This window comes from Paramormyrops kingsleyae, chromosome 18 (genome assembly GCF_048594095.1).
Source record: "Paramormyrops kingsleyae isolate MSU_618 chromosome 18, PKINGS_0.4, whole genome shotgun sequence".
NCBI classification, from domain to species: domain Eukaryota; kingdom Metazoa; phylum Chordata; class Actinopteri; order Osteoglossiformes; family Mormyridae; genus Paramormyrops; species Paramormyrops kingsleyae.
Genome location: NC_132814.1, coordinates 17852651 through 17880450, shown reverse-complemented (window position 1 = coordinate 17880450; position 27800 = coordinate 17852651). Strand labels below are relative to the sequence as shown.

Genomic DNA, 27800 nt, shown 5'->3' with positions numbered 1-27800 from the left:
TGACGGGAATTCTTGAGGGGTGGAAAAGATGGAAGGCAGCTTGTACTTACAAGGCCTACTCACAGTATAGAAGTGCGTTTCATATAACATTTTCGGTATGGTCATGTAGGGGAAAGGGCGGATGCTGATTCGCTGGGGATGGACGCACAGGGCCACTGTGCGATTTTACCCTCATAGAAAAGCCAATGAAACATAGACAAAGGGAAAGCTGCGGGGAACATGGGTGGACAGGGAGCGGTGGGGGGTGGCACTAGAAACTTAAAAATCGTTAAAAAAAAAAAAAAAAAAAAAACAAATTAAAAGAAATTCAGAACAAGGCACAGAATTGTCTGCAAAAATGGTCGAAAGTGAACAGAATTTGTACCAGCAGGTTTGGGAGGTGTCTAAATGTTGAAGCACGCTACAGTGATTTCTGGAAACGTCTCTCTCGCTCTCATTCCCCCATCCCACCCCCACCTCCCCGGGTCACATGGTCTAACAGATCTTCCCCTCCTAAACTGTGCAGATTGAACGACGTCCGTCTGTCCTCCAGAATCCTTTCCCCCCGCATCCAGCCCAAACCATCCTATTCTCAATCCCACCCTAACCCACCCGACCTTCTCCCACCCCCCACCCCTAAAAGCAGCCCTGGGCCCGACGAGGGGCACCGCAGGCCAGCGACGTTAGATGTAATACTCTTTCTTCTCGTCCGAGTTGTTGTGGCCCCCTTCGGCGTTAATGATGGCCGTGTCGGCATCTGCGGCATCATCCGCCCCTTTGGCTTCATGTGTAAAATAAGTACCTGTGGGGGGGTGGGGTGGGGGGAGGAGGCACACCAAGGTGGACCATTTAACTGTGAATATCCATCCAAAAATGCATTCTGAGTACTTTGGATGTTTTGGAGTTTCCGAGCTAAGTCGTTGTTTTCTGACAGATACAGTCTTTTGCAACAGTGGATTAATGTATCGATAAAGGGACCCCCCTCACCAAGACTAGACCACCCACAAAAATTCTCTGCCTGTACATCAGCTCGCATCCAACGTCTCCAGTCAGGCTGAGGCAAGACCTCAGGCAATTACAAGCTCGGGTGCAATTCACAATTTAATCCTGAAACAGAGGCAAAAACATACACACATCCCCCCCCACCACCCTCCCCCCCACTGCAGGAGGTGAGCGAAACGGGTGGCAACAGTGTACCAGACTTCTGAATTAACCTTGTCAAGTTCACCGTGCAGAAGAAATAAGCAAACCTCTTCAACTTCCATTTCCCAGAGGGATTAGATACCTTCCAACAGTCTCGGGCCAAATAATAAAGAACAACACCATCCGAGATTAAGTATGGAATGGCTGGGACCAATTAAAAAACAAAAAAAAAAAAGGACATTATTCACTAGGGTCATTCAACTTACCATGGCAGCAAGCAGAATAACTTACAGCATTGAGCTTCAGTAGAAGCCGTTTTTTGATAATGGAGAGTAATAGGATGCTTAAGGCACCCCCAAACAAAATAACTTAATTATAATTGCATTCTTATTTTTATCTTTTTCCCTTTAGCCTGCATAAACATGCTCATTTTAGCTATTTAGTATGTCCTCAAAAAAAGAGAGAGGATCGTCCTCCATATTTACCTTTGTGTCTTGCAAAATATCGACCCAGGATGATGAGGAGGCAGAGCATGGCGAAGACCACCACGGCCACGACACCCCCGATGACCGCGTGGTCCACAGAGGGGGACGTGCCTTCACCCGCCCTTGAGTCTGAAGTGGTGAGATAAGGGGGGGAAATCTACATTATTCAGAAGCTATTCAAGAACAAACACCTCATTTCAACACAATGGAAACCATATATCAACATATACTATACGATTGGACCCAGAAACGGGCTTAATAACACGGACGGCTCGACGTTTTGGGCTAGATTCTCTACATAAGTGAGCCAATCATACAGATCAGATCATACATTTCCATACAAACGACTTGTGGAAATGAGGTAATATAGACACACACAAGCACACACACAAACATACTGCCTAATATGGTAAAGGCTCTGGTAGTCAAGGCAAAGTACTCTACAAGGCAAACACAAACTGGGGAATATCCTGTAAAATCCCAATTCAGGATATGGATTATGGATTCCAGGAGAAGATCCTGATCAATATAACATAGGCAACTAAAACACCTTCCCTGTTTCCCCAAAATTCTCTAGCCATTTATTCTAATTCACTAACACCCCAACACCCCTAGAATCTCAGAATCTGACTGATGCTAACGCCAGTCTTTCACTACTGGATTAAATTAGGTTTGACCTTTCAAAACGAATATTGATGGCAAAAGGAATTTGATGGGAATCTGAAACAGGAGTGTAAATGTCAGCCGGATGACAAATGACTCTCTAAAAACAGAATGTATCGTAATGATTGCCAAAATGTCATTAGTTACTGAAAATGACTGTCACGGAAAACTACTTCCTGTCATCCCCGAACACTTGTGGTATATATCTATGGCCCTAAATTAAGGGTTCCACTAATAACCTTTATTTTAATAAATACATATAATGACCAGCTAAATCTGCCAACTATATATAGTTCAGGATACACACACTTATATACATTTGTAATCATTTGATGGTAAAATGTAATGGAACTGTCAGTAAACAAATGTGCTGTTGACATACCCTGGTTTTAACAAAAAAATTTAACCAGCAATCTATTCAGACCTGTATATGATTTATGAAATGCTACATGGAAGTTCTGAACTTCCATTCAATGCAACAAGCGTGGCTCTAAAGATATATCTTCTCGCTACACCGCCTAGTCAAAGCTGAAGGAATACATTTCACCCGCAAGACTAAAAGTGCAAGACTGAGGCAATTTTTAAGAAAGATTTATACCTGTCCAGTCAAGGAACAAGGCAGCCATCTGACACCCTGAACCCTAATGGTATGTGAAGCTTATTGATCAAGTGTAGGGATCCATGACAACCAAAGTTAATGGCGGCTTGAAGAGTCGATTGGTTCTTGGCTGCATAAAGGAGGGACTAAATTTTTGATCGATATCTTAAGCTCGAGTGCGGAAATTAAAGCGTTTGGTGGGAGATGAGGAGGAGAAAATGGAGTGATGAGACTTTACAGGAAACAAATATCAAGTCTAAGAGCCAAAATAAAGGGGTATATTCACAAGTGGGTGGCAAATTCATGAGGGATATAATAGTCAGGATTAGATATCAGAACTGTACTTTAATACATAACCACCACATAAAGGCTTTTTACCTTGTCATTCCTGGTCGGTGTTGAGATTCACGGATTTATTACTGCTTTATGCATCCATCCCACAATATTCTCCCGGAGAAATTGATATTACAGCAAAGGTGGCAGCAAGCAGCAAAGAAATTGCAATCTAAGCTTCCGTAATCCCATTCCCTGGGAGTGCACCACACTTCCTGATTTACAATTTACCATCCCTGGCCCTCATCTCTGAAGGTGGCGAGTTTCCAGGGGGGAGCTCACCCCAAAGAAACAAAGAAGGGTGGCAGTGGGGGGGGGGGGGGGGCATAACTTATGAGAAATAAGGCAGGTAGAAAAAACAGGATGGGGGGGGGCGGGGGGGGTGGAGAAACAGCCACATGTCCAGCTAAACAGAACCAAACACTGCTTGATAAGCCTAATAGGCTATTCTGAGTCTAAATTTCCTTTCTACGAAGGGCAGAATCAATTAAAGTCAGCTGGAATCCTCCTGACACACAATTTGCTGTTGCCAAACGTAAAGACGTGTTTTAACGCACGTAACACGGTGAAGCACGTGGCTGCAGCTCAACATATATGTACGGCACACAGACAGGGGGGAGAGCTTTGGTTACTGTGTGGCTAGGTGTTAGCGCGGTTAGGGCACGTGATGCGGAAGGTGCCGTGGTCGGCGGTGCCATATGCAGTATTTGGAGCATCGGGGGGGGGGGGGGGGCAGGCTCCTGGACATTTTCACGCACTACGGTGCCTGGAGTTCACAGAGAATGGTGCAATGTATTAAAAAAAATAATTATATATATATATTAAATGGGCAAAAAAAAAACCTTTTTTAATGAAGGAGGTCAGATGCGAATGGCCAGACTCGTTAAAGCTAACAGGAAGGCCACAGGTACAAATACCGGCTCAGTACAATGGTGGTGTACAAAATGGCTTCTCGGAACACAAAACTCATTTACCCTTGAAGCTTTTAATGGAAAAGTGGATCCCACACAGTACTAAGCAAGGCCAATGGATACGGCTGCAGCCAAAGCTTGTGTGTGGGTGCAGCTTTCTCTACAACAATGTGTCTCAACCCAGTCCTCAGCGAGCGACCCCCCCCGTCCACATTTTTGCTCCCTACCAGTTCCCTGTGCACCTGCCCCAGGTACTCGGTGCTCTTGATTGGCTGGGAGCCGGGAGGGAGTGAAAATGCGGAATGTCTGTGGGTCCACGAGGACTGGGCTGATAAACACTGTTCGCTGAGAATGACAGTTTGGTTGGGAATTAATTTAGAATTTGCAGGGTAGGAGTGCAGATGCCTGGACCGAGGGCCCCGGGGCCAGCTCCTTGACACACAGCCCCCGCACCCTCCTCAGGTTAGCCGCTCCCACCGCGCGTACTTGATAATAATTAACGCAACTTGACAGAGGGGCCTAGCCGAGGAAAGGCCTGTCGCTTCCCATCCTTATCCGAGCTCCCTCGCGTGTCCTCACCCTCCAGGCTGCGCCCCCCCCTACACAGAGGGACAAGCGTGACAACGCATACCAGCAGCATCCGAAAATGGCGTCCGCAGAACACATCGCTGGCTGAAAAATCGCAACTTGATAAAATTGTTAAATCGACACATTTACGCGCACCATGTAAATCAGAAGCCAGATGGCACAGAAATCTGTTATTCTCCAAACAAGCAAACTACGATCTAATTCCGTCAGTCCGCCTCAGGAACATTTCACGTTTCAGAGGAATTTGCCACCTTAATTAAAATGAAAAGTACTCCAGTTTAAACTGGAAAAAAATGAAAAATGATTCAATATTATGCATTGTACTTTGTTTGTAGATGAGTCATTACCTACAGTAAAAACCTCTATTCAGTATTTACAGCTGAAAGGCAAGATTACCACACCGTTCACACTATGACATAACGTGAAAAGCGATCTTGAATTTATTGGTGATTCAAGACAACGTTCCTATTGATTTATGCTTTTCCAAAGGTGCTGGACGCCTCTTATAGCCTTCTGCGGTGTTTGCGAGACGTTTATGGAAGTCATTTCGCATCAGGAGCCGAAGATGAAACTGGACAGCTGATGGAAAAGCTGAGTTTGGGGTAGGAGTCTCCCGCAGATGACCCCGTTTACCTGTGGGCGGTGACGGTCCCAGGCGGCTTCCGAAAGTCACTTGAGGGAGAGTTTGAGAAGCGAGACAGTCAGCTCCTACCATGGGCTTTCTGATCAGCTGGCGTGAACAGATTCGCCTTGAACCCTATCCAGGTGCTTCTGGCGTGTCACCTAGCAGGATGCTAACAGCTCCCCTATTTTAACTGTGTTTTTTTCCCCATTTACAGTCTTGAAGCAAGCCACCTTCTGCTTTTATACTCCTGATAGGGAGCCGTGGCCTTGCTTGTACCTTCACTGTTCCGCTGTACCCATCACACGTGTATGTTACCATGCTTTTAAATGTGGTACATTTCGAACTGCTGCTAGCGGGTCCGTAGGCCATCCGGCGGCTGAATCCTAACAGGCGGGAACAGCAGCCTGTTCTCAAGTTCTGCTGTGTGATCTGCTTACCAGGACAGTGAGAGATGCCGTGCTCCACTTCAGAGAGGCCAAACGGCTCCAGGAAAACGTACGATTGGAAATTTAAGCCAAGAAATCATTCATAACGTTAAACGACCAATGCAAGGTTGGCAACTTCGGTCAGCGGGTAGGATTCGAGACAAGTCTGCACACAAATGCACACGTACTTACATGTATGTGACAGTTTTAATACCTTGAAAATAGTCTGTAGGGTTTGCAAACTATTCCAACGCTTTTGATGTAGCTAATTTTAGGAACAATGTACATTTGCCGTAAGATTTTTGCGTGAATCTGAAAGTGTGAGTGTCACGCCAGATGCGTGAGAGGGAGACCTTGCCAATGGTTCAAATCCAAAGCTAATTGTCAGAAAAAGAAAAACCTGCTTTAATGTTGGATAAAAATGCACACTGGATAAAAACTGGACAGAGGAAGGAAATTATAATGAAATGAAAGTTAATAATTTAGTAAAATTTAATAATGTCTCATTGACTCTGTAACATATAAGAGAAGGGAGATAAACAAAACAGATATAAAAGGTAAGGAACTCAAAGTGCATGTACATGCATTCACACACACACGCGCACAAACACGCACACACGCGCACACACACACACACACACACACACACACACACACACACACACACACACACAGAGCTAGCATTTTACTCGAGTGTTTGAAGTCTAGATAAGGACAGAAAGAGAAAGAAAGAAAGAAAGGCGGGGGGGGGGGGGTGAATCACAGCAAACCACACAAAATGAAACTGAGACCTTGGGGTTCGAATGAAATTGCAACGAGAAAACAGTGAGGATAGACAAGGGAAGGCATTTCTCTGGGGGGGACAGGGAGAGGCTCCGTGGGACACGGCCGGCGCTGTCATTCCGAGTTACTTCAGAACAGGTTTTCCCTGATAGAGTTCACGACTGCAGCCCCTTGTGAGTCGCTGAGGACAATCGAGTCGACAAAGACGTCCCGGACCTCGATCCCGGAGCCTGCCACTTTCCCATAAGCGCTTGCATGCAGCTGACGCCTTCTTCAAAATGCAGTGCAAGTGCACGTGCATGTACAGTGCAACAAGCTCATCAACACTATTGTTTTCTTTTACAGTATGATAATCACAAGGCAACAGTTTAAATGGATGTTCTCCGCAGATTCCGCCGTTGCTGCGGAGAGGTCACAACTGGCACCTGCTCCACGCACTTCTGCGTAGGACTGAGTAGAATGATAAACCACTGGCAGAATAAAACCTGTCATTTCCCAATTTGCCGTGTCATGCTCCGCCCAGTAGGGCGCGTACGAGACTGGAGGGTAAAAAAAAAAAAACAAAAAAAAAACATACACATACAAGTAGAACACGTGCAGCCCAGGGGCATATACAGGGGTGGGGCCACAGGGTCCTAACTGAAAGCTGATTGGTCCCAGGAGTACCCCCTTCCTTGTCACTCACTGATTCAAAACATATCATTGGGTAAAGGCTAGATTGCCCCCTCTGTATATATTATGCCCCCTCTTATGCTGCCCACCTTTAAAAAATCCTAGAATAGCCCCTGATGCAGGCCAGCCTTCATCCTGAGAGAGTGTCTTTGGTGTCTGGTCCATACGAAGCCGCATGTCGCCGCGACCTTCAAGGTCCATGAAAGCTGACGTGTTGCGGCGATAATTACGAGGCACGGATTCCAAAAACGACGCCAGCGACGTGCTAAACTGCTGCCCTCTCAGCTGTGCTGCCACCACTCTCTCATTCTTGCGGCAGCATTCTCTTCACGCTGCCCACGGGGTTCGTACCCAGATGCCAGAGGCTGTAATTAAGACCGGACCCAAGCACACTGCTTACGTTCCTTGAACAAAAAACTCAGATGAAAAGCATCTGAATAAAAATTCCTAATTTGTGTGTGACACATTATAAATTTAATTGGGGATCCTTATGATGTCTCTTTTGAACAATTCCCATTCATCCATGAGGATGAGAGAGGACAAAATGTGGATTTTCTGCGCAGTCTTTGGGAGAGCCTGCCCCTGGCTACACCCTTATCACTCTTCGACATTCAGAGTCAATTACTTCAGTTGCTCGGGATAAAGCTGCTGTTGTTTTTGTGGCGTGAGACTCAAGCCACCGCCGCTGACCTTTCGGTGACCTTCTGAGCTGGGGCTTAGGCAGATGCAGCCCCTCGGGTGGACAATTAACATGGTGATTCTCTGCTCTTTCACAACTCGCCTCCTCGGAGTGAAGCATCAGTCTCGACACTGGCATTTTTGTACTGGCAAGGCCACAGGTGCCCAGCTGCACCTTACCACATCGCACCTGCTCCTGGGGCAAATTTAAACCACGTCGCATCCACTTCTGGGGCAGTCTAACCCACATTGCACCTGTTCCTGGAGAAGTCGAAAACCACGTCACATCCACTTCTGGGGCAGTCTAACCTACATCAAACCTGCTTCTGGGGCAGTCTAAACTACGTCACATCCACTTCTGGGGCAGTCTAACCCACATCACACCTGTTCCTGGAGCAGTCTAAACCACGTCACATCCACTTCAGGGGTAGTCTAACCCACATCACACCTGTTCCTGGAGCAGTCTAAACCACGTCACATCCACTTCAGGGGAAGTCTAACCCACATCGCACCTGTTCCTGGGGAAGTCTAACCCACATCAAACCTGCTCCTGGGGCAGCCTAAAACACGTCACATCCACTCCTGGGGCAGTCTAACCCACATCAAACCTGCTCCTGGGGCAGTCTAAACCACATCATACCTGCTCAGAGGTCGGTCTAATACGCATCACACCCCATTCTGGGGCAGTCTAAACCACGTCACATCCGCTCCTGGGGCAGTCTAAACCACATCACACCCACTCCTGGGGCAGTCAAAAAACAACGTCGCACCCGCTACAGTGGCTGGTTTAACCGTGTCACAATCACTCCTGGTGCAGTGTAAACCACATCACACTCACTCCTGGTGCAGTCTAAACCAATCACACCCACTCCTGGTGCAGTCTAAACCACATCACACCCTCTCCAGTGGCTGGCTAAACCACGTCACACCTGCTCCCAGGTTCAGTCTATACCAAGTCACACGCGCTCCTGTGTTAGTACAAACCATGTTACACCTGTTTCTCGGTCTGACTAAATTGCATCACATCCATTCCTGTGGCAGTCTAAGCCTCAACACACACGCCCCTGGGGCAAGCTAAACTAAACCGCGTCACACCCGCTCCCAGGGCACTGTAAACTAAACCGCGTCACACCCGCTCCCAGGGCACTGTAAACTAAACCGCGTCACACCCGCTCCCAGGGCACTGTAAACTAAACCGCGTCACACCCGCTCCCAGGGCACTGTAAACTAAACCGCGTCACACCCGCTCCCAGGGCACTGTAAACTAAACCGCGTCACACCCGCTCCCAGGGCACTGTAAACTAAACCGCGTCACACCCGCTCCCAGGGCACTGTAAACTAAACCGCATCACAGCCACTCATGGGGTAGTCTAATCTGCGTCACTCCAGCTCCAGTGGCTGGCAAAGCCACGTCACATTCAAATCCGCCAGTGCCCAGACATTTGGACCAGAAGCGCCATCCTGAACCCAGCTAATCCGGCAAATTCTTTGGCAGCCCTAGGACGATGGCTTGAAATCACTGACTGTTGCGACATTCTGACGACGAGAGAGGGCAGGAGGTTCTGTCCAACTGGCGACGCCAACAAGCACCATGGCAAAGGATGAAGCTTCACATTTATGGATGTTAGGACACGTGTCATGAAACGAAGCCGCACGGGGGCGGGACTTTGCGGGCTCGGTACTAATGCCGGGCACCAGTTAGCATGTGTGAGCGGCACTGGTCCCCGGCGTGGGCTGAACACGGGCTCCCCATCAAAGCGGAACCCCCATTAGAGGGAGACGAGGGAGGCATGGCATTGTTAAGTTTTAACACACCGTGATTAGGCCCAATTAGGCCGCCACATGTGGAGCCGGGGCCGCCGCATCAGGCAGTCTCGCCGGAGAGCTCCCCCCGGCCCGGCGCTGCCGCCGCCGATCCTCTCATCTCGTCCGCCAGCTGCCCTTCCTAGCCGCCGACAGAAAGGGGGCCGGCTCTCACAGCTCCATCTCTCGGCACGGCCTCGGATCCCCAAGCCTCTCAGCATGATGCAACCGCATGCAATGGCATACCGGCGCGTCAACCCTGACAGACAGCACCGCGAGCCTCCCGCTCCGAGATGTTTACTGCCGTATTTTGATAATGAAGGCGGACTATGAGAAAGGCCCACTTTATTTTTCTACACCATTCCATTCCGCTTCTTTTTTTTTTTTTTTGCCCCTAGTTTTCCTGTTACTTCTGGGAAGGTTTGTTGTTTTCCTGATCCCCCACCCACAGAAAGCCTTCTCCAACCTTTACCATGCATAGTTTACTAAAAGCCATTAACGATGTGATAAGACCAGACAACCGGCCGGCAGAATTGAGTCGGGGGCCCACATACCAGGGGATGTGCAGCTGGCGCACACAAACCTGTCCAAAGAAGTGAGTTTCCAGTGTTAAAGTCTGTAAAGACACCTGCCGGGGGTAAAATTGCCTGGGATTGGTGCATGGGTGGGAGGGTGTTGGCATATGGATGAAAATGGGCAAGAGAGAGAAAGAGAGAGAGAGAGAGCCTGGTGTTCTCTGGAAAAATCTCATCTGGCGAGGTGGCGGGGGCCGTGTGACCGCAGGCGGACAGATATGACGCGTTCGCCGAAGTGTGACCAGCGTCAGGGGGGGGTGGGGGGCAGGGGGGGTTGTCACAACAGCCTGCACTGCACAGTGGTGGTGGGGTGAGTGCTGGCTTTGAAGGGATATGTTAAGGACCGATTGATCTCAGAGACAGGGAATCTTTTAATTAGATTTTCCATTCGTCTAATTAGGCAGTGATGGTGGTCAGCCCAAGGGGGGTGGGTGGGTTGGGGGGGGGGGGGGTAGCGCCACAAGACCTGACCTGGAGCCGCATCACAGGATGGGTGACAAGGCCCCTCGAACCCGAGCTGTATTAAAGGACTATTTAACCTCTGTAGCCCATTTAATCTTTGCCTCATTCATGCATAATGCATCGCTCCTTTTTTGCAAAAGCAACTTCATTTGTGTTTGAAGTGTCAGGCTTTGTATTTGTGAACCTTCGGGGGTGGTGGAGAGGGAAGGGGTTGTTCGTATCACCGTACAGATAAGCTGCTCCTGTAAGACGGACACATGGTGGAGATTCAGGGAAATTTCTGGTTTCTGGGATGATATTCAAAGGATTCAAATAAATTAAGTTAACAGTGAGTAGACACTTCTGTGACACGGGAGCCTTTAATGCCGCCTGTGACTTAGTGTTTCAGTAAATCGGGGTATATTTAATGGGTGGTGCTTTGCTGATTGGCACGTGTGGACATAAACCAGAATCCCAATGCCACATAATGACACGTCTCAGGCAAGTGAGTACGCCGTCATTCATATACAAACAGTAAATCCATATGCAAACATAAAGGGTCCTTCTCGGTGCATTTAGGTGTCCCTGTTGGAGGCCTACACAAACAGCCACAGAAGCGACGTTTGCTCTGCTCATCGATCTGATGGCTGAGTGAGACGGCAGGTATGGAGCAAGGAAAACGTGGCGGGGTTTCTGCTCGAAATGGCACCATAAATGAAACCAAACTGGGATGATGAGCAGTTTCAAAGGGGTGAAGTCCCTGAAACTATCATGTAGTCTGAGAAAATAAACAAGCTTTTCAAACTGGCCAAGTATAATAATGATAATAATAATAATAATAATAACAATAATAATAATAACAGCAAATGCAAAAGAGCCTATAGAGAAACACTCACACATATACTCACTCCCCAGACTTTGGTACTCACTCACACATATACTCACTCCCCAGACTTTGATACTCACTCACACATATACTCACTCCCCAGACTTTGATACTCACTCACACATATACTCACTCCCCAGACTTTGGTACTTACTCACACATATACTCACTCCCCAGACTTTGATACTCACTCACACATATACTCACTCCCCAGACTTTGATACTCACTCACACATATACTCACTCCCCAGACTTTGGTACTCACTCACACATATACTCACTCCCCAGACTTTGGTACTCACTCACACATATACTCACTCCCCAGACTTTGGTACTCACTCACACATATACTACCGGTACCTGGTTCTCGGTGTTCTAGATTGCCTGGTTTGTTCTTGATTACTTTGTTTGGTCTAGATTGTTTGGTTTAGGTGTCCTGGGAGCTGGGACAGAGCAAAATTGGGGATTGTCTGGGGGTCCCATAAAACTGGGCTGAAAACCTCATATAGAAAGTACACTACATAGCCAAAAGTATTGGCAATGTACAATCACTTCCATAGCCACAGGTGTATGAAATCAAGCACCTAGGCATGCAGACTGCTTCTGCAAACATTTGCGAAAGAATGGGTCACTCACAGGAGCTCAGTGAATTCAAGCGTGGTACCATGATAGGATGCGTCCTGTGCAATGTCCATTCGTGAAATTCCCTCACTACTAAATATTCCACAGTCAACTGTTAGTGGTATTATAACAAAGTGGAAGTAATTGGGAACAACAGCAACTCAGCCATGAAGCGGTAGGCCACGTAAAATCACAGAGTGGGGACAACGCATGCTGAGGTGAACAGTGTGCAGACGTCAATAGCTACAGACCTCCAAACTTCATGTGGTCTTCAAATTAGCTCAAGAATAGTGCGTAGAGAACTTCATGGAATGGGTTTCCACGGCTGAGCAGCTGTATAGAAGCCTTACATCACCAAGTGCAGTGCAAAGCTCCGGATGCAGTGGTGTAAAGCCGCCGCCACTGGACTCTAGAGCAGTGGAGATGTGTTCTCTGGAGTGATGAATCACGCTTCTCTGTCTGGCAATCCGATAGATGAGTCTGGGTTTGGCGGTTGCCAGGAGAACGGTACTTACCTGATTGTATTGTCCCAAGTGTAAAATTTGGTGGAGGGGGGGATTATGGTGTGGGGTTGTTTTTCAGGGGTTGGGCTTGGCCCCTTAGTTCCAGTGAAAGGAACTCAATGCTGCAGCATTTGGAGCCATTTTGGACAATTTCATGCTCCCAACTTAGTGGAAACAGTTTGGGGATGGCCCCTTCCTGTTCCAACATGACTGCGCACCAGTGCACAAAGCAAAGTCCATAAGGACATGGATGAGTGAGTCTGGTGTGGAGGACCTTGACTGACCTGCACAGACCCCTGACCTCAACCCTATAGAACACCTTTGGGATGAATTAGAGCGGAGACTGAGAGCCAGGGCTTCTCGTCCAACATCTGTGCCTGACCTCACAAATGCTCTCCTGGAAGAATGGTCAAAAATTCCCATAAGCACACTCCTACACCTTGTGGACAGCCTTCCCAGAAGAGCTGAAGCAGTTATAGCTGCAAAAGGTGGGCCAACTCCATATTAAAGCCTATGTATTAAGAATGGGATGTCATTAAAGTTCATATGTGTGTCAAGACAGGTGTCCCAATACTTTTGGCAATATAGTGTGTGTGAGGAATGGTACAGTTTTTAAAAGGACTCAAAGCACCAACATCCACTGAGGGATATTACGTCAAGATGGAGCCCATCTTGATCCAGGAAGTGACACCTCGGACTGGTCATGATAACTGTTGGGTTTTGATGCTCTAAAGAGATCTTTTAACACAGCCTTCGGTTTGCTTCTGACACAAAGTGGGGTGGACAAAGGGACCTGGGGCTTGGAGGAAACGGCAGAGTGCTGGCTGATGGCGACTTCAAGCCTAGTTTTCTTCTCCCGGTTGTCTGTTTATCATACCCTCCACAAGGCCCTTCTCTGTGCCGTCACTGTGCCTGGAGGCTTGTCATTACCACGCCTCAGAATAACTCCTCCAGATCTATATTTACCTTACTGAGAGGCGAAAAGATTCAGGATGAGAGCCAGCAGCCGAGGCAGTTAAGGAGAACGGGGCGACCTCAAAAAGCTGGTTAAATGGTGCTGTTTGTAGAATGATGGGTATTTTTAATCCCCAGGGGTGTATACAGGGGGTGGGGCTACAGGCCCCCACTGAAACCTGATTGGTTCCAGGAGTGTCCCCTCTTCTGTCAATCACCGGTACAAAACATATCACTGGCTAATGATAAGGCTAGCCCCTCAGTATAAATTACAGGCCTACAATTCCTTTGCTAATGACCCACCGCCCCCATACAGAGAGAGAAACTGCATATATTCATGCAAGCGATAAAAAAAAAAACCTACGGGTGTCCATCCATCCATCGATCATTATATCAAGTGCAAGGTCACTGTGAGATTTCAGTCAATTTCACAAAACACAGGGCACATAGCAGTCTGTCGCAAGACACACAAACATACAAACGCAATTTGTTTACCGCTGCTTTTGCAGACATAAATCGATTGGGCCACACGTGATCAGATCTGGCCCACGTTTTCCTGCACTTCCTCTGCCACATATCAAAGCCTGGCGAGGGCAGACAGGGGCTCGTCTAACAAAAAACCGCGGGCGCTAAAGATGCCGTAAAATTACCGCTGCTGCGGAGTGAGATTTGTCAGAACTAATCCGGGATAAGATGGCTCTTCCAGGGGCCGACACAAAGGCCGCGATGAGCTCTGCCTCCTCCTGCGGCTGCTTCGTTCCCCCTGAGCCCCCGGATCAGGACACAGTCAGTCTATCGCCGCCTCCCCCCTGCCCCTGCCCCCAACCCTCACCAGGCCTTTAACCCAAAATCCTTAGAAGGAAAACTGCACGAGATCAACAACACACCCGAAAATTCTTTTCAGATTGGTGGGGTCTGGTATAAATTCAGCAATTCACAAGGTGGGTGGGAGGGCAAAATAAGGCCTAAGGTGGGTACTTCAATTCTAATGGTCGATGTTGCTTTTGGGGGGTGGGGGGTGGGGGCAGGGTTGGCCGCTGAAAGGGGCTTTTACGGAGTCATCAACGAGACTATCTCCGCGAGAACATCTTGGATGCGGGATCAAGCGGGGAAAATGAAAGCTGTTAGCTGACAGGCGGATGAGGTGGGACGAGCCGATGGAATCCCAGAAGACAACGTCCCTGGCTACTGCGAGGGCAAGGGACGCATCTGCGGAAGGTTTCATGCCGGGTAACTTTTGAGCCGGATTCTTGCTGTGGTGCTAAAACACACGTGATCTTTTTGTCAGCTTGAGAAAAGCAAGAAAAACCTTTGAACCCGAAACATCATGGGCTTTTACTACAGGAGGTGCCGCGCTGCGTGAAGGAGATCCGAAAGCCTATTTATCTCCTTCCCTCCAAGGTTACTCCCACCAACTGCGGGCGTTTCCTAACGGGGATAAGTGCTGATCAGCACGGGTACTTACATCCGGGTGCATTTCTGAAGCGTCCGCAATCACACAATGGCACCGCAGATAAAACAGGAATGGGGTGGGCTTGGTGGTGGGGTAGGGTGGGCTTGGTGGTGGGGTAGGGTGGGATGGGGTTGGGTCATTAATTGAGATGCCAGCAAAACGAGTCGAGGCTAAATAAAAATACCGAAGCTGAAGATGCGGCCTGAACCCGCAAACAGAGAAAGATGAATGGCTTCCATTACTGGAAAACCTCCACGGCGATATATCGGGGGGTGGGGGGGTGGGGGTACAGCGCAGTGTCACCAGCAACAGGGACAAGCCAGGGAGGGGGGGGGGGGATGACACAGAGGGAGACAGAGAGCCGGAGAGAGAGAGATCATACGGAGTATGTGAAGATGAAGGCAATGTGACAGGAGTTCACGGTAGCGGGGGGGGGGGGGGGGTGGAGGTGTTACGAATGTTGAGAGGGGCGGGGGCTAACGAGACGGCGGCGGCCGTTACCAATTAGGGACTGGGTGGCGGGGGCAGCGGGGGCGACAGGCGGCCATCGCCACTGATTCCGCTTCGCCCCAGATGCCGGGTCAGGTGACCTGCCAGCATGACCTGAACAGACTACGGCGCCGGGCTCGCACTAATTACCGCCGCTAAGGTGCGCAAACCGGCGGGACCTGACAGAGCGGAGTGCATTTGACAGCAGACGGGGGGAGGGGACTTCGTCCGATCGATTCGGAGCACGAGGCCTGTGGTGGAGCCACATAAAGGTCACGAATAAAGACAGCCGCGACATCCCTCCACGATGCATTTCAAGCTTGTAAAACTGATTTATTTTTATTTATTTATAAAATAAATAACTCAGCACACCATGGGGGAAAATTGGGGAAAAAAAAATGGAAATTGCAACAGGGTCCAGCTAAGAGCAAAATGGTCATTATCTTGCACCATTCTGGTAGGGAGCCCCGACGGTGAGGGCCAGTCAATTATCCCCTCCCCTCAGCGCTAACCTGACAAGTGCGTTGGCAGGGCGTCCTTTCTGCCATTCTCACCCCCCCCCCCCCCATCCCTAACCCTCCCCTCCACACCCAGAGGATTAAGTGGCCAACTTTGGAACAAAGAATACCGCAACCTTGGGGCGGATACAACAATGCCCTTGGCGTCCAGAGAGAGACAAACACAGTATGAGAGAGGGAAAAGAAAACATGATTTTGTAGCTGGTGCCATGACACATAAAAGCATAATTATGGCCAAACTGCACACACATGCCTGTGGCGTCTGCTATAGATGACGGTTAGACACATGTGGATTGGAAGGAGAGTTATTCTGAAGTTCCACAACGAGCGTTCAACTGTGCGTGAGGCGCAGATTTCGCATTAGTCTGAGCAGGCAAAAATCGGAGACGGCCGAGAAGGGGGCCTTTATCTTGCATAGATTGCAAAAAAAAGAAATCCTTTACTGTATCAGAGTAGTCGCACCCTGGTAATCATGCATACATCTGCTCCATACCAACCCAACCACAACCTACATTTTTGTCCCTCCCCCCCACCCCCCACCACAACAAATAACATCTAACTTGCTCCTGCAAGTGGCCAAATCGATAAGTTAAACCGCCGGGGGCCGGATCCCACTTCTGTGACAACATTCCCGACGTAGCCGGAGATAAATAAATAAAGGAAAGTGGCAGCCCCATGAAACGAGACGTTCGATAGTGCAGGGGCATCACCATGGAGACGGTGGGTGGCGGAGCCGGGGGAGCGCCTGCCGCTCCGCACCTCCGGGGGGATTTAGGGGGAATAAACCATAGCTAAGCCCGCTCTTAATTTCAACATCAGAGATGTCACTCTCCATCCTGCTCTCCATTCATGCACAAGTGGAGCTCGCGATATTAGTCACGGATGCACACTTTGATCCCTGTGTGGTCTTAAAAATGACCAAGAGGCGTCTCTCTCTCTCTCGAACACATAACCAAAAAAAACAAACAAACAGATAAATAAATGCTGTCCTGATGACTGTAAGCTCCTCAACACAGCCCACACCCCAAAAAAAAGACAATGCGAGATCAGATCAACGGACCAAAACGCAGACAAATCAGGCTCCTGCAGGGACGATAATTAACAGGATGCAATTTCCCTGAACTTTCATTTCTCACTTTGCCCCATTTCATCTTTGTGTATGATCCCCCCCCCAACCCCCACCCCCATCGACCCTGAGCTAGAACACAGAACCTTCCGAATATGTTTTTGCGAGCCGAACGGGCTTCGGCGCCGAGGAATCTGGGGGAAGTGGCTGACAGACAGGCTTACTGTAATAATAAGGTCTGGAAAAGCCGAACATGCGGACGATGGCGAACAAAGGGCTCCGAAATGACAAAGTGAAATGAAGTGTGTTCAATCAGCCTCGTTCAATGTGAACGCTGCACGGGGACCACGCCTGAGCGAGCCTGCAAAGGGACAGCGAGGGGTGGGGGTGGGCAGGCCTGGCCGGGCCACTGAGCACAATCTCTCAGCTAAATCCCACGCCCATTCGTCCGTCCCGCCCTAGGATCGGGGAGAAGTCCGCCTCATTTGCTGTGAAGTAAAACGTGGAGGGTCGTCGATAAGCCGCCCTCCAAACCGCCTCGCGTCGCCATTCCACGGCAAACAGGTGCAGTTAACGTGACATTAACGCAGTGGGTTTGGCTGGAACGCTGACATGCGTATTGGGCTACGACGGGCCTTACCCAAGGAGCAGTATTTATATAACCGCGTTCTTCAAGCGAGGCTACACTGCTACGAAGGAATAGAACATGTTCTTACATGGAACGGGAAAAACTTAAGTAAAACATTAATAAGAGGAAGAGGAAAAGGAAAGGACCAAAAGAAAAGGCAAAACATGACGTGCTTTGTTGTGCTAGTTAATCTAAACCCCATCTACTTAACTGCAATCTCGTTCCTTCTCAAGAAGGCCTTTGCACCGACAAACACTGCTAGGTCACGCAACAGCAGCATAGTGAGAGATGCCTTCACAAATACCACTCCTCTCCCGGCATCTGCAAACCCCGTAACAACAATGACGATTAGGCTTGTCAAGATAAATACTTATTTGTTGGACGATATATTGTCCCAGAAATAATGGCAATAAACAACATTATTGTCATTTTAAGACCATTTTATGCCACTGATATAACCATAATGCCATAATAAAGCAAATACACCCTTTCAAAAAATAATGAACTTTTAATTCTTAAGAATATTCAGACGTTGTAATTGGAATGTATAAATAAAACCACACAATGTTTCTGGGGTAAGTATCTGGTCTCTAAACATTTCGACTGCAGAGTTCAGTCAGCAGTGACGTAACGTACAGTCAAGCTCATGTTTGAGGTCTAATTTGAGCTTGACCACGTATCTGTAGTAGCAGAGTGAAAGGAGATGTCTTTTATCTCCTTCAAAATGTCCTCTTTCATTTTGTCGCACCATTTTGGAATGCCAGTTTGGGAGATGTATGTTTTCTTTGGCAATTCGTACTGTTTGTCAGAAGTCTGCAGTCTATTTTTAAATGCCAGCTTTTTGACGGTGGGTAATGGCGGCATTTCTTTGGCTATACGACGAATTACGGCATCCGTGAGCGTGTGCGCCATTTTGTGTTGTCACATTTGTATTTGCACTGTCAGGCAAAGGCGCCCGTAACAGACAACTGTTGAGATGGCCCCTCACCAACTTCAACTGCAGGTTTTGTTCCCATCTCGGAAAACTGGATGGGATGGTTAAGTTTTAGATGAGTTTTTTGGTTAGCTGTATTGCCACTTTTCGCTGCCACTGTTCTTAAAGGAAGTCGACTTACCAGCTTGTTCACATTAATGGAATCTCCTCTCTCATTCGGCTTAAAGTCAAAATGTTCCTATACTGGAGCTGCAGAATGCAGCTGTGAAACCAAATCCATTTAGACTTATTATTCCAAACTTTCTAGCTAATTATGCAGTAGTCGGCAGAAAAAAACTAGCTATTGAAACATGTACCTACTAGCCTCCAGTAACACATTATCTTCACCTGTTGCTGTCCACTGTGTGCGTGGAGGAGCTGCCTGATTCATACCTGCTACACAGAACTGTACATTCCCACGGAACCCGCAGCAACAGAGTATGGGAGGGACTCGTGGCATCCCACAAAAAGAATTAAAATAATGAAGCATTGCTCAAACATATTTTTTTGTAATTTTATCAAAGCGACTATCAAATGACAAGTTTCTCCGGGAGAGACTTAAAAGTTGCGGGCGGGAGAGAAATATGACGAACAGGTGGGTGCGTGACAGAATCTTGCGGGTGCTGCATTTAAATCTCTGTCTAAAACTCTGATAATTTGCCATTATCGCGGTCAGAAAAATGATTGAGGTCATGTCTACATATTCTTCGATAAATTGATATCGCAATTATCGCGGCAGGCCTGGTGGTGGTTATACAATACTGCAAAACATTAACGTTTAAACAGTAAATTGCAGCTTAATCACTGGTCAACTGCTAACGCTGAATACAAATTATGGTTTATGTAGCGGAACAGAATTAAGAACTTTAATCCTGCCATAAATATTAAGAGTTAACGACTGTTTAACGTATAAAAAAGTTTACGATGTTAACACGAGAAATGACATTTTATGGATCTGAATGAGTTGGCAATGAACTCTGGAGGAAAGGTTCATTGTAAAATAACTTCATTGTGTTTGTAAGGGCTTTTAATAGAAAATGTCTACTGGTCTATTTTACATGTATTTTAATACAACTGAAAAAAATATTAATGTAATAAGTTGAGGATTTTGACACGGTTGCTTTTATTGCTCACTTTCTTTTCGACTGTGACTGGCAAAGGGACACCTTCAAATTGGTGGGACATCGGTCGTGACTCATACAAAAGGGGATCAAAGGGGCCGAGGAAACACTTGTGACAAGTGGCAGAGTCCCTTTCATGGAGTCACAGCAACATTTTTTTGTCCTTTACAGGCTAATAACCCACTATGGTGAGTCACATGTTAAAAATCACCCCTGAGTGCTTAAACACAGCAGATGTTCCTGTACTTCTGCTGAAGGTCAAACAAAGACGTATATTCTTTCTCATATGGCAGGGTACGTAAATAAAACTTAAAACGAGAGTGAACACTATGATATGCAAGGTTCGTCAAAATGGTGTCAAACTTCTAAAAATGTCGTAAAACGTTGTTAATGGATATTGATGTAAAAGTAGATAACTGGTACACTTTACCAGGGTCTTCAGTTTGCAGACAGTTCATTCACTGATGACTGAAATAAATAAATAAGAAACGAACCTCTAAAACTTCAAGACATTGTACTCAAACAATAAACTGAAAGAACTTCCATGACAAGAGAAAACCTCATAATGAAAACCAAAAAGTTTGCCCATTCAAGATTGATGTCGAGTAGGTAGGAGTGGCATGCTAGAAGGCCCTTTCAATGTTACTCCACAAGGAGAGTCACCTGTTTGATGTAGCACTTGAAAAAGCAGCCAGTGTTGAGAGACTTCAGTTACAGTACATAAACCAGAATGAAATCCTTGGTGTTCCCTCCCTTCAGCCACTGCATTGGCGTCGCCAAATGTACAATACCCTGTTTGTTGTGTTTAAGGCTTTAGCAGTTGAATGCCTGTTCTGTGAATGAAATGATTTCCTTGTGTGCATAAACACAAACATCATGGGTTGGAATAAATATTCGGAACAGGATCAGTAATGCCTACCTTCATCAGAAGCCAAGGCATCAACAATTCAAACAAAACTCTTATGCAGATTCCACCAGATTGGTCTAAGACACTACAACAGAAACAAGTAATGACTTCCCTATTTAAAAGAGTCTACACCTGCACACTTGCCTCCACAATAGATAACCTCAGTGACATCCTGTATGAACAAAATACAGTGCAGAAGGTTATGGAATATTCCTGAACTCTAAGTGAGAAGAAGCTATGGGTTTTTGCTCATCAAACTGCTTAGAATAATCCCACCAAATAGCCTTTTTGTGCATCCGGGGTGAAGTCACGACCAACTAGAATGTCACAGAAGACAGATGCCATCCGACCGGCTGTCCAACATGCGAGGAACTGAGCTCTCACACAGTCTGCGTCATTATTTGGTTTGCACAAATCGTGGAAGCACCTGTGTGTTCCCTAGTTGCTATGGAAACCAGGAGAGGACACCCCTCCAGATTCTGCGATCTAGGTGTAAACGCCTACATTTAAATACTGTTTTGAGCTCAGTCTGAACAATGTATCAGCACTGAATGCTGTGGGAAGCTCGTACAGGCCTCAAACACAAACACACACATACATACACACAATAGTTATGCCAATTAAGTTTAGGCGACGGTTTGAAGCTCATCAGCATATAGAGCAGCAACATGATGGTCAGCAGCCACACGCGGTGGCCGGCGCGTGCCGTGTGAGCGGAGGATAGGCGGCCGGGATACCCACCGTGAGCCGCCGGCTCTGTGCTGGACGCGGCGTCTGAGCGCGCGGCGAGCGAAGGAGGGGAACAGGTGGAAGGGCATGCAAAAAGAGGGAGAATGACAACAATGGGACCCATAAGGCATTGCAAGACACCGTTACATGACAAAGACCAAAATCTGACAAAGAAAGAAATATACAAATAAAACACATCAAACAAAATGAAGCTCGTCACAGACAGAGGACAGCTATCAGCAAAAATAATAATCATAATAATAATAATAGTTTAAAAACAACATGGCTAAAAAAAGTGCAGAGTCATCAACATTTCTCAATTTATCACGTAGATTTCTTGCATCACATAGTAGAGTTTGAGCTGTGTGGAACAAAAATGAAATAAAATTAAATCTGCAAGTGCGCAAAATTCCAGAACATTTTTAAAATCTGAACAGGTACATGTTTGACATATTCCACGTGCATCTATAGTTCTGCTGTTTAAAAAATCCAGATCTGAAATGAGCCTTTCCAGATGACACCTTCGTGAGCTTTGAACAAATTTAAATGCTTATGGAATACAAAAGGTACTAAAATGCATAACAACAACAACAATTGTCATTTAAAAAATTACACAGAATTGTGTGTTAGGAAATCACACAGGACTGGATCCCATTTCCCAAGATTCCATTTACTAGAATGTGTTCCGCACTCCTAGACTGCAAGCCTCTTTAACAGCGTGAATTGTCAGAGCAGGTGACCCATTCTGAATTCGAGCCCCACAGAGCCCTATCCTGCGAGATCGACCGAGTTATATGACGATACTCTTGCCTTTTCTGGCACTGTGCAGTGGGGGAGGGCAGTGACTCCGTAAGAAAAAGTTGTCAGGGAGACAACTTCCCAAATCGACACCTCAGGGTATGAGAGGTAAATTTGAACATATCAGGGAGGAGATTCTACATAATGGAGAGGGCCATTAAAGAGGGTGGGGCTTATATGTGATGAGACCTGTCACCGCGGTAAAATTCACTTTAATTTAGATCCATCTCCAATGAGATTAAATCACATCTAATGGATTCATGGTCGCTGCCTTTGACATTTTTTTTGACAGGTACCTAGTTCTTTTTTTACCACCATCTCACACTTTTTTGCTTATCTGAAATCTACATGGTGAATCAAGACATAAATGCCTGACATACATTAACACCGATGAGATGAAGGCTGAGTCAGATATGTAACTGTGAGATGAAATGTATTTCTGAATTCAGATTTGCCACCTTTTGCCCAAGAATGGCCCCTGGAACAGTTCGCTGAAGGGCAGTCAGGGGTGTACGTCAATACTGCATATGATGAATTGCAAAAAATGACAACAAATAAATGGTAAAATTGCTATCCATTCATCCATTTATCCTCTTTAAAAAAAAAAAAAAAAACATTATGTAACAGGGAGTCAAGGTCAACCAGAAGCCTACCACAGAAAACCTACAGCATATGGCCAGGGACACTCACACTCACGATTTAGAGATGACGATGCACCTACATCACACATTTTTGGACTGTGAGGGAAACCAGATCCGCAAACTCGCATGGCGACTGAGGCGGGCCTTAAACCCACAACCCTGATGGTGTGACGCCAGTGTCATAGACTGAGCTACTGCAACCCTTAAATTCCAAATGAGACAACTAAAAAAAATACATTTGTATAGTAAGTACACGTATTATATGCTTCATATCATGCACTGCAACTTTTTCTTGTGAAAGCAGTAAGATCCCTTGAAAACTTGCTTTCACCACCTCCTCCCTAGCAGCCCACAAAGAAACGTGAGAACCACTGTGGTTCACGAGGTGGTATCGCAGCAGCGCCTCTCCTGGGAGTTAAACCCAACAGCTTCTGTTCTTCAGCTGATACAGCAGGCCGCTGTTTCATGTCACCCTCTGACAAAAACCCTCTGGGGTTTCGCTTAGGTTCACTCCAACAGGGCAGGTCATCGAAGTGGATTTAAAGTTCAAATAAGCGAAACTCCAGAGGCTGCCCTGCTGTTCTGTCATTATAACTCCAAAATAATTACTATACCACTGGCCCAACATCATTACCGTACTGCTATCACTAGCCCCAACATCATTACCGTACTGCTATCACTAGCCCCAATATCATTACCGTACTGCTATCACTAGCCCCAATATTATCACCATACCACCGGCCCAACATCATTACTGTACTGCTATCACTAGCCCCAATATCATTACTGTATCACCGTCCCAACATCATTACTGTACTGCTATCACTAGCCCCAATATCATTACCGTACTGCTATCACTAGCCCCGATATCATTACCATACCACCGTCCCAACATCATTACTGTACTGCTATCACTAGCCCCAATATCATTACTGTATCACCGTCCCAACATCATTACTGTACTGCTATCACTAGCCCCGATATCATTACCGTACCACCGTCCCAACATCATTACTGTACTGCTATCACTAGCCCCGATATCATTACCATACCACCGTCCCAACATCATTACTGTACTGCTATCACTAGCCCCAATATTATTACCATACCACCGGCCCAACATCATTACTGTACTATCATCACTAGCCCTGATATCATTACCATACCAACGCCCCAATATCATTACCGTACTGCTATCACTAGCCCCAATATCATTACCGTACTGCTATCACTAGCCCCAATATCATTACCGTACTGCTATCACTAGCCCCAATATCATTACCGTACTTGCTATCACTAGCCCCAATATCATTACCGTACTGCTATCACTAGCCCCAATATCATTACCGTACTGCTATCACTAGCCCCAATATCATTACCGTACTGCTATCACTAGCCCCAATATTATTACCATACCACCGGCCCAACATTATTACTGTACTGCTATCACTAGCCCTGATATCATTACCATACCACTACCCCAATATCATTACCGTACTGCTATCACTAGTCCCGATATCATTACTGTACCACCGTCCGAACATCATTACTGTACCGCCATTGCTAGCCCCGATATCATTACTGTACTGCCTCCCAACATTATTACAGTACTGGCATCGCTAGCCCTGATATCAAGGAAGTGAAATGAAGACTACAGTAATTTCAGGTCTGAACTGATTCAGCACTAAGACATCATCGGTGTGCGTTTCCAGTAGTGAAAGCAGCAGTTTATAGAGAAAAATCAATCTCATTATCATAATAAACTAACAGATACCTGATGGGTTGTGAAGATAGTACCCAATCAGTGCTATATGTTAATTCATAGCCACACCCCCACAGGTGTTTCCCCTATGAAGGTTAATATCAGTAACAGACCACGCAGAACACAAAAAATAAGACAACTGGGACAGCACCCCCTCCCCCCCAACACACACATTTGGTCTGGGTATGATAAAAAAAAACAATGGAGTTGTCTTGGGCTACTCGTGATAACGAGAGACAGCAAGAGATGACTCCATTCATCCAGACAAATTGTCACGTCACATGGTGGTTGGGTGCCGAGGACACACCCTGTTGTTGGCAGGGCCCATTACCGAAGAGCGGAACAGCACCGCAGTCAGCCCATGAGTCAACCGATGAGACGGGCTTCCTGTAGAGAACCTGTCCACCTGACAGCACGGGTCACCTCCTCCGATGATGATGGTAGGCTCACGGCCCTCTTGCTTAATTGTTGCGGTGTCTCCGTACCACCATCTTTGGGGGTTGGAGAAGACTGGAGCTGCCAAGGGAGGTACCGGAGGCATGCGGGGCTCACTCGAAGCAGGGCTATTCGCACGAAAGCCCAACAGCACCAACTGAGTCAAAACTTCAGTTCAAGAAGGGGGTCAGGCCAAATGACTTTTGGTAACACATCTCCGCACATCTCGATCGCTTGTGAATGCTCAGCTTAAAGAGGACTAGAAAGGAAATGCATCAAATCTTGTTTTGGTTACATGCAGTGGTAGAGTGTCTTACAGATCAAGCATCTGGATAAAGAGGCAAACGAGGAAGGGTGGAACGCTGCATCTCTGAAAGCGACAGCGATTTTTACAGCAGTGTGTCGCAGGGAAAAGGATGGGGGGGGGGGGGGGTTTCTTCCCACATTTTGGGATGCATTGAGGACGCCACCCTCTTTGCTCTGCCGAAACCTTCTTATGAGCACAACAGTAATCACACACCTCCAGAGGTGTCAATATCCCTCGTGAGAATTGAGGCAGCATGGAGACGCACCCACACTAGCCGCCACGCTCCGACTCACACAAGCTAGACAGCTAGTGGTAGCGCTTGGCTGGTTTGGGTGTAGGGCGCCGATTACCTCCTGCCTGGATTATGAGTCCCATCTCCTCTGAGCCATCATGGAGTGCAGAGCTTATTGGGAACATTCCACGTTTGCATGATGCTAAACACAATAAATCCATACGGATGATGTTTCCTGGCAGTGCATTGCACAGCTGCAGCTGTGGAATACTATTGACCTTTCATGAATTATTTTGAGGATGTGTTCATCCTTGAGATATTAGACCGTTTGAGAAATTGGATACTCAATCGCACATTTGAGTGCAACACAATTTCTAAAGCCAGTTTACCAGATGGTGTTTATGCAATTTAAGCCCAGAAAAACAGGCATTCCTTGATTGTTTATTTCATTGATTAAAAATCACAGCCTGATTGACAATTGGTTTACTTGTTTAGTATACTTATCTAACAGCTTTTTAATTGCCCTTTAGAACAATTTGACAACTGGGGTAGCTATTGAGATCTTCGCTTTCATAATCCTATGCAGTGCAGGGGACAAGAGCCTGATTTTCCATACTCCATAATTAGCAGCAGACAACACTAAGAATTTTTAGACTTTAGATTTCATCTCAGCTCTTGTGAACTTTGTGGGAGGGGTCTAGGGGAATATTTTCACCATGACTACAAAATTGCATACAGGTAACACAGCCCCCCCCCCCCCCCCGCCGTACCCAGGGAGGCAAAGGACGTTAGCACATTTACTTTGTTAATTTTCATTATTATTTTTTTCAAGAAAGAGTGCAGGTAAGAGACTGCGAGAGAGAGAGAGAGAGAGAGAGAGAGAGAGAGAAAGCTCAGTCTTTGATCAAATTTGCAGAAGCTATTAAAAGAAAATAAGCACTTTCCCAAATATCGATAAACATCAATTTTCGAGCTGTGTTTATTAGAATGGGGGGGGAAAGGCAATACAAATACGAATTAATGACATCTGTCCACGTGGCAAATAACGGTGAGCAGGACCCTTCCATTTAGCCATTTATATTTCAGTATAAATGGCAATTTAGTCATCTCTAAATGTCACCTCCAGAAGCTGCAGAGTACTTTAGCCCTACGTTAGGTTTTAATAGATTTTTTTAAAGTGCAGTATACCCCATTCCATTTCTCGTACAGCCAGTTTATCAAAAATGTATTAAATTTCTAAGTGGCCTCTACCCCTGTGAACCACTAAATTCATTTGGTGCCGATGATCTATAACCGTCCACTATGTGAATAAATGGAGGCAGGAACTGAGGAACACGACAGTCCTGAGGAACTGATTTTTCATATATAAATACACAGAAGTATCTATAAATAAAAAGCTGAAACAGACAAAGATCATACAGATCGATGGCACAGCTTTTAAGAAAGTATACCGACTCTATTAAGGAAGATGGAACTTACTCTAATTTACTTCACCGCTACTCTGCTGCTAATTCAGTTTCACTCTCATGGCAGCATTTCAGTTTGGGAGATTCAAGGGAAGAAATCCAAAACTAGTGAACTCAGACTGAAAGAAACAATAATTGAATACCAAAAAAACACAATCAGTGCAGTGCAGTGGGAATAATAAACTTACATGGGTAACAAAAATTAAACTTGATCTTCTTGTTATGCAAACCAATGAGAATTAGAGCAGAGCTACTTACCAAAAAATCAACAACGAGTTAGGTGATTAACATCTCCAAAAACTTTTAGTGATTTTAAGAGCACGTGTTGTGTATATAATTAAGTGATGCAAGAGCCAATCAACACGTGCTTAAAAAGATCACACAAGTATTTTATTTTTTACTCCATGCATCTACATTACCCATCCGGGACCACAAAGGGCCCCTGTAATCTCCTGCTCGGGCCGGACGGGATCCAGGCCGAGATCCTGATAAGATTGCGGAGCATGGAGAGGAACCGGTGGTACATTTTGAGAGAAATGTGACGGGAATGGGTTTTTGACAGCCCGCGCCTGACAGCTCGGTGCGGCGAGACCGCCGCGCTCTCCTGAG

General features: G+C 46.5%; 1 protein-coding gene across 5 annotated transcripts in view; it reads right to left on the bottom strand.

Moving 5' to 3' along the window:
• Positions 1–620: 620 nt before the first annotated feature.
• cadm1a (cell adhesion molecule 1a) overlaps positions 621–27800 on the bottom strand; it is a 225607-nt gene continuing 198427 nt past the window's right edge. For 3 of the 5 annotated variants that reach the window (XM_023813576.2, XM_023813572.2, XM_023813573.2), the window contains 3 exons: positions 21563–21595; positions 1608–1736; positions 621–781 (listed from right to left, as the gene is read on the bottom strand). In XM_023813576.2, coding sequence (XP_023669344.1) covers positions 663–781; positions 1608–1736; positions 21563–21595 — 281 coding nt within the window. In that variant the 3' untranslated portion in view covers positions 621–662. The remainder of the gene's footprint in view (positions 782–1607; positions 1737–21562; positions 21596–27800) is intronic. The other 2 variants (XM_023813575.2, XM_023813577.2) reach the window with 1 other exon arrangement.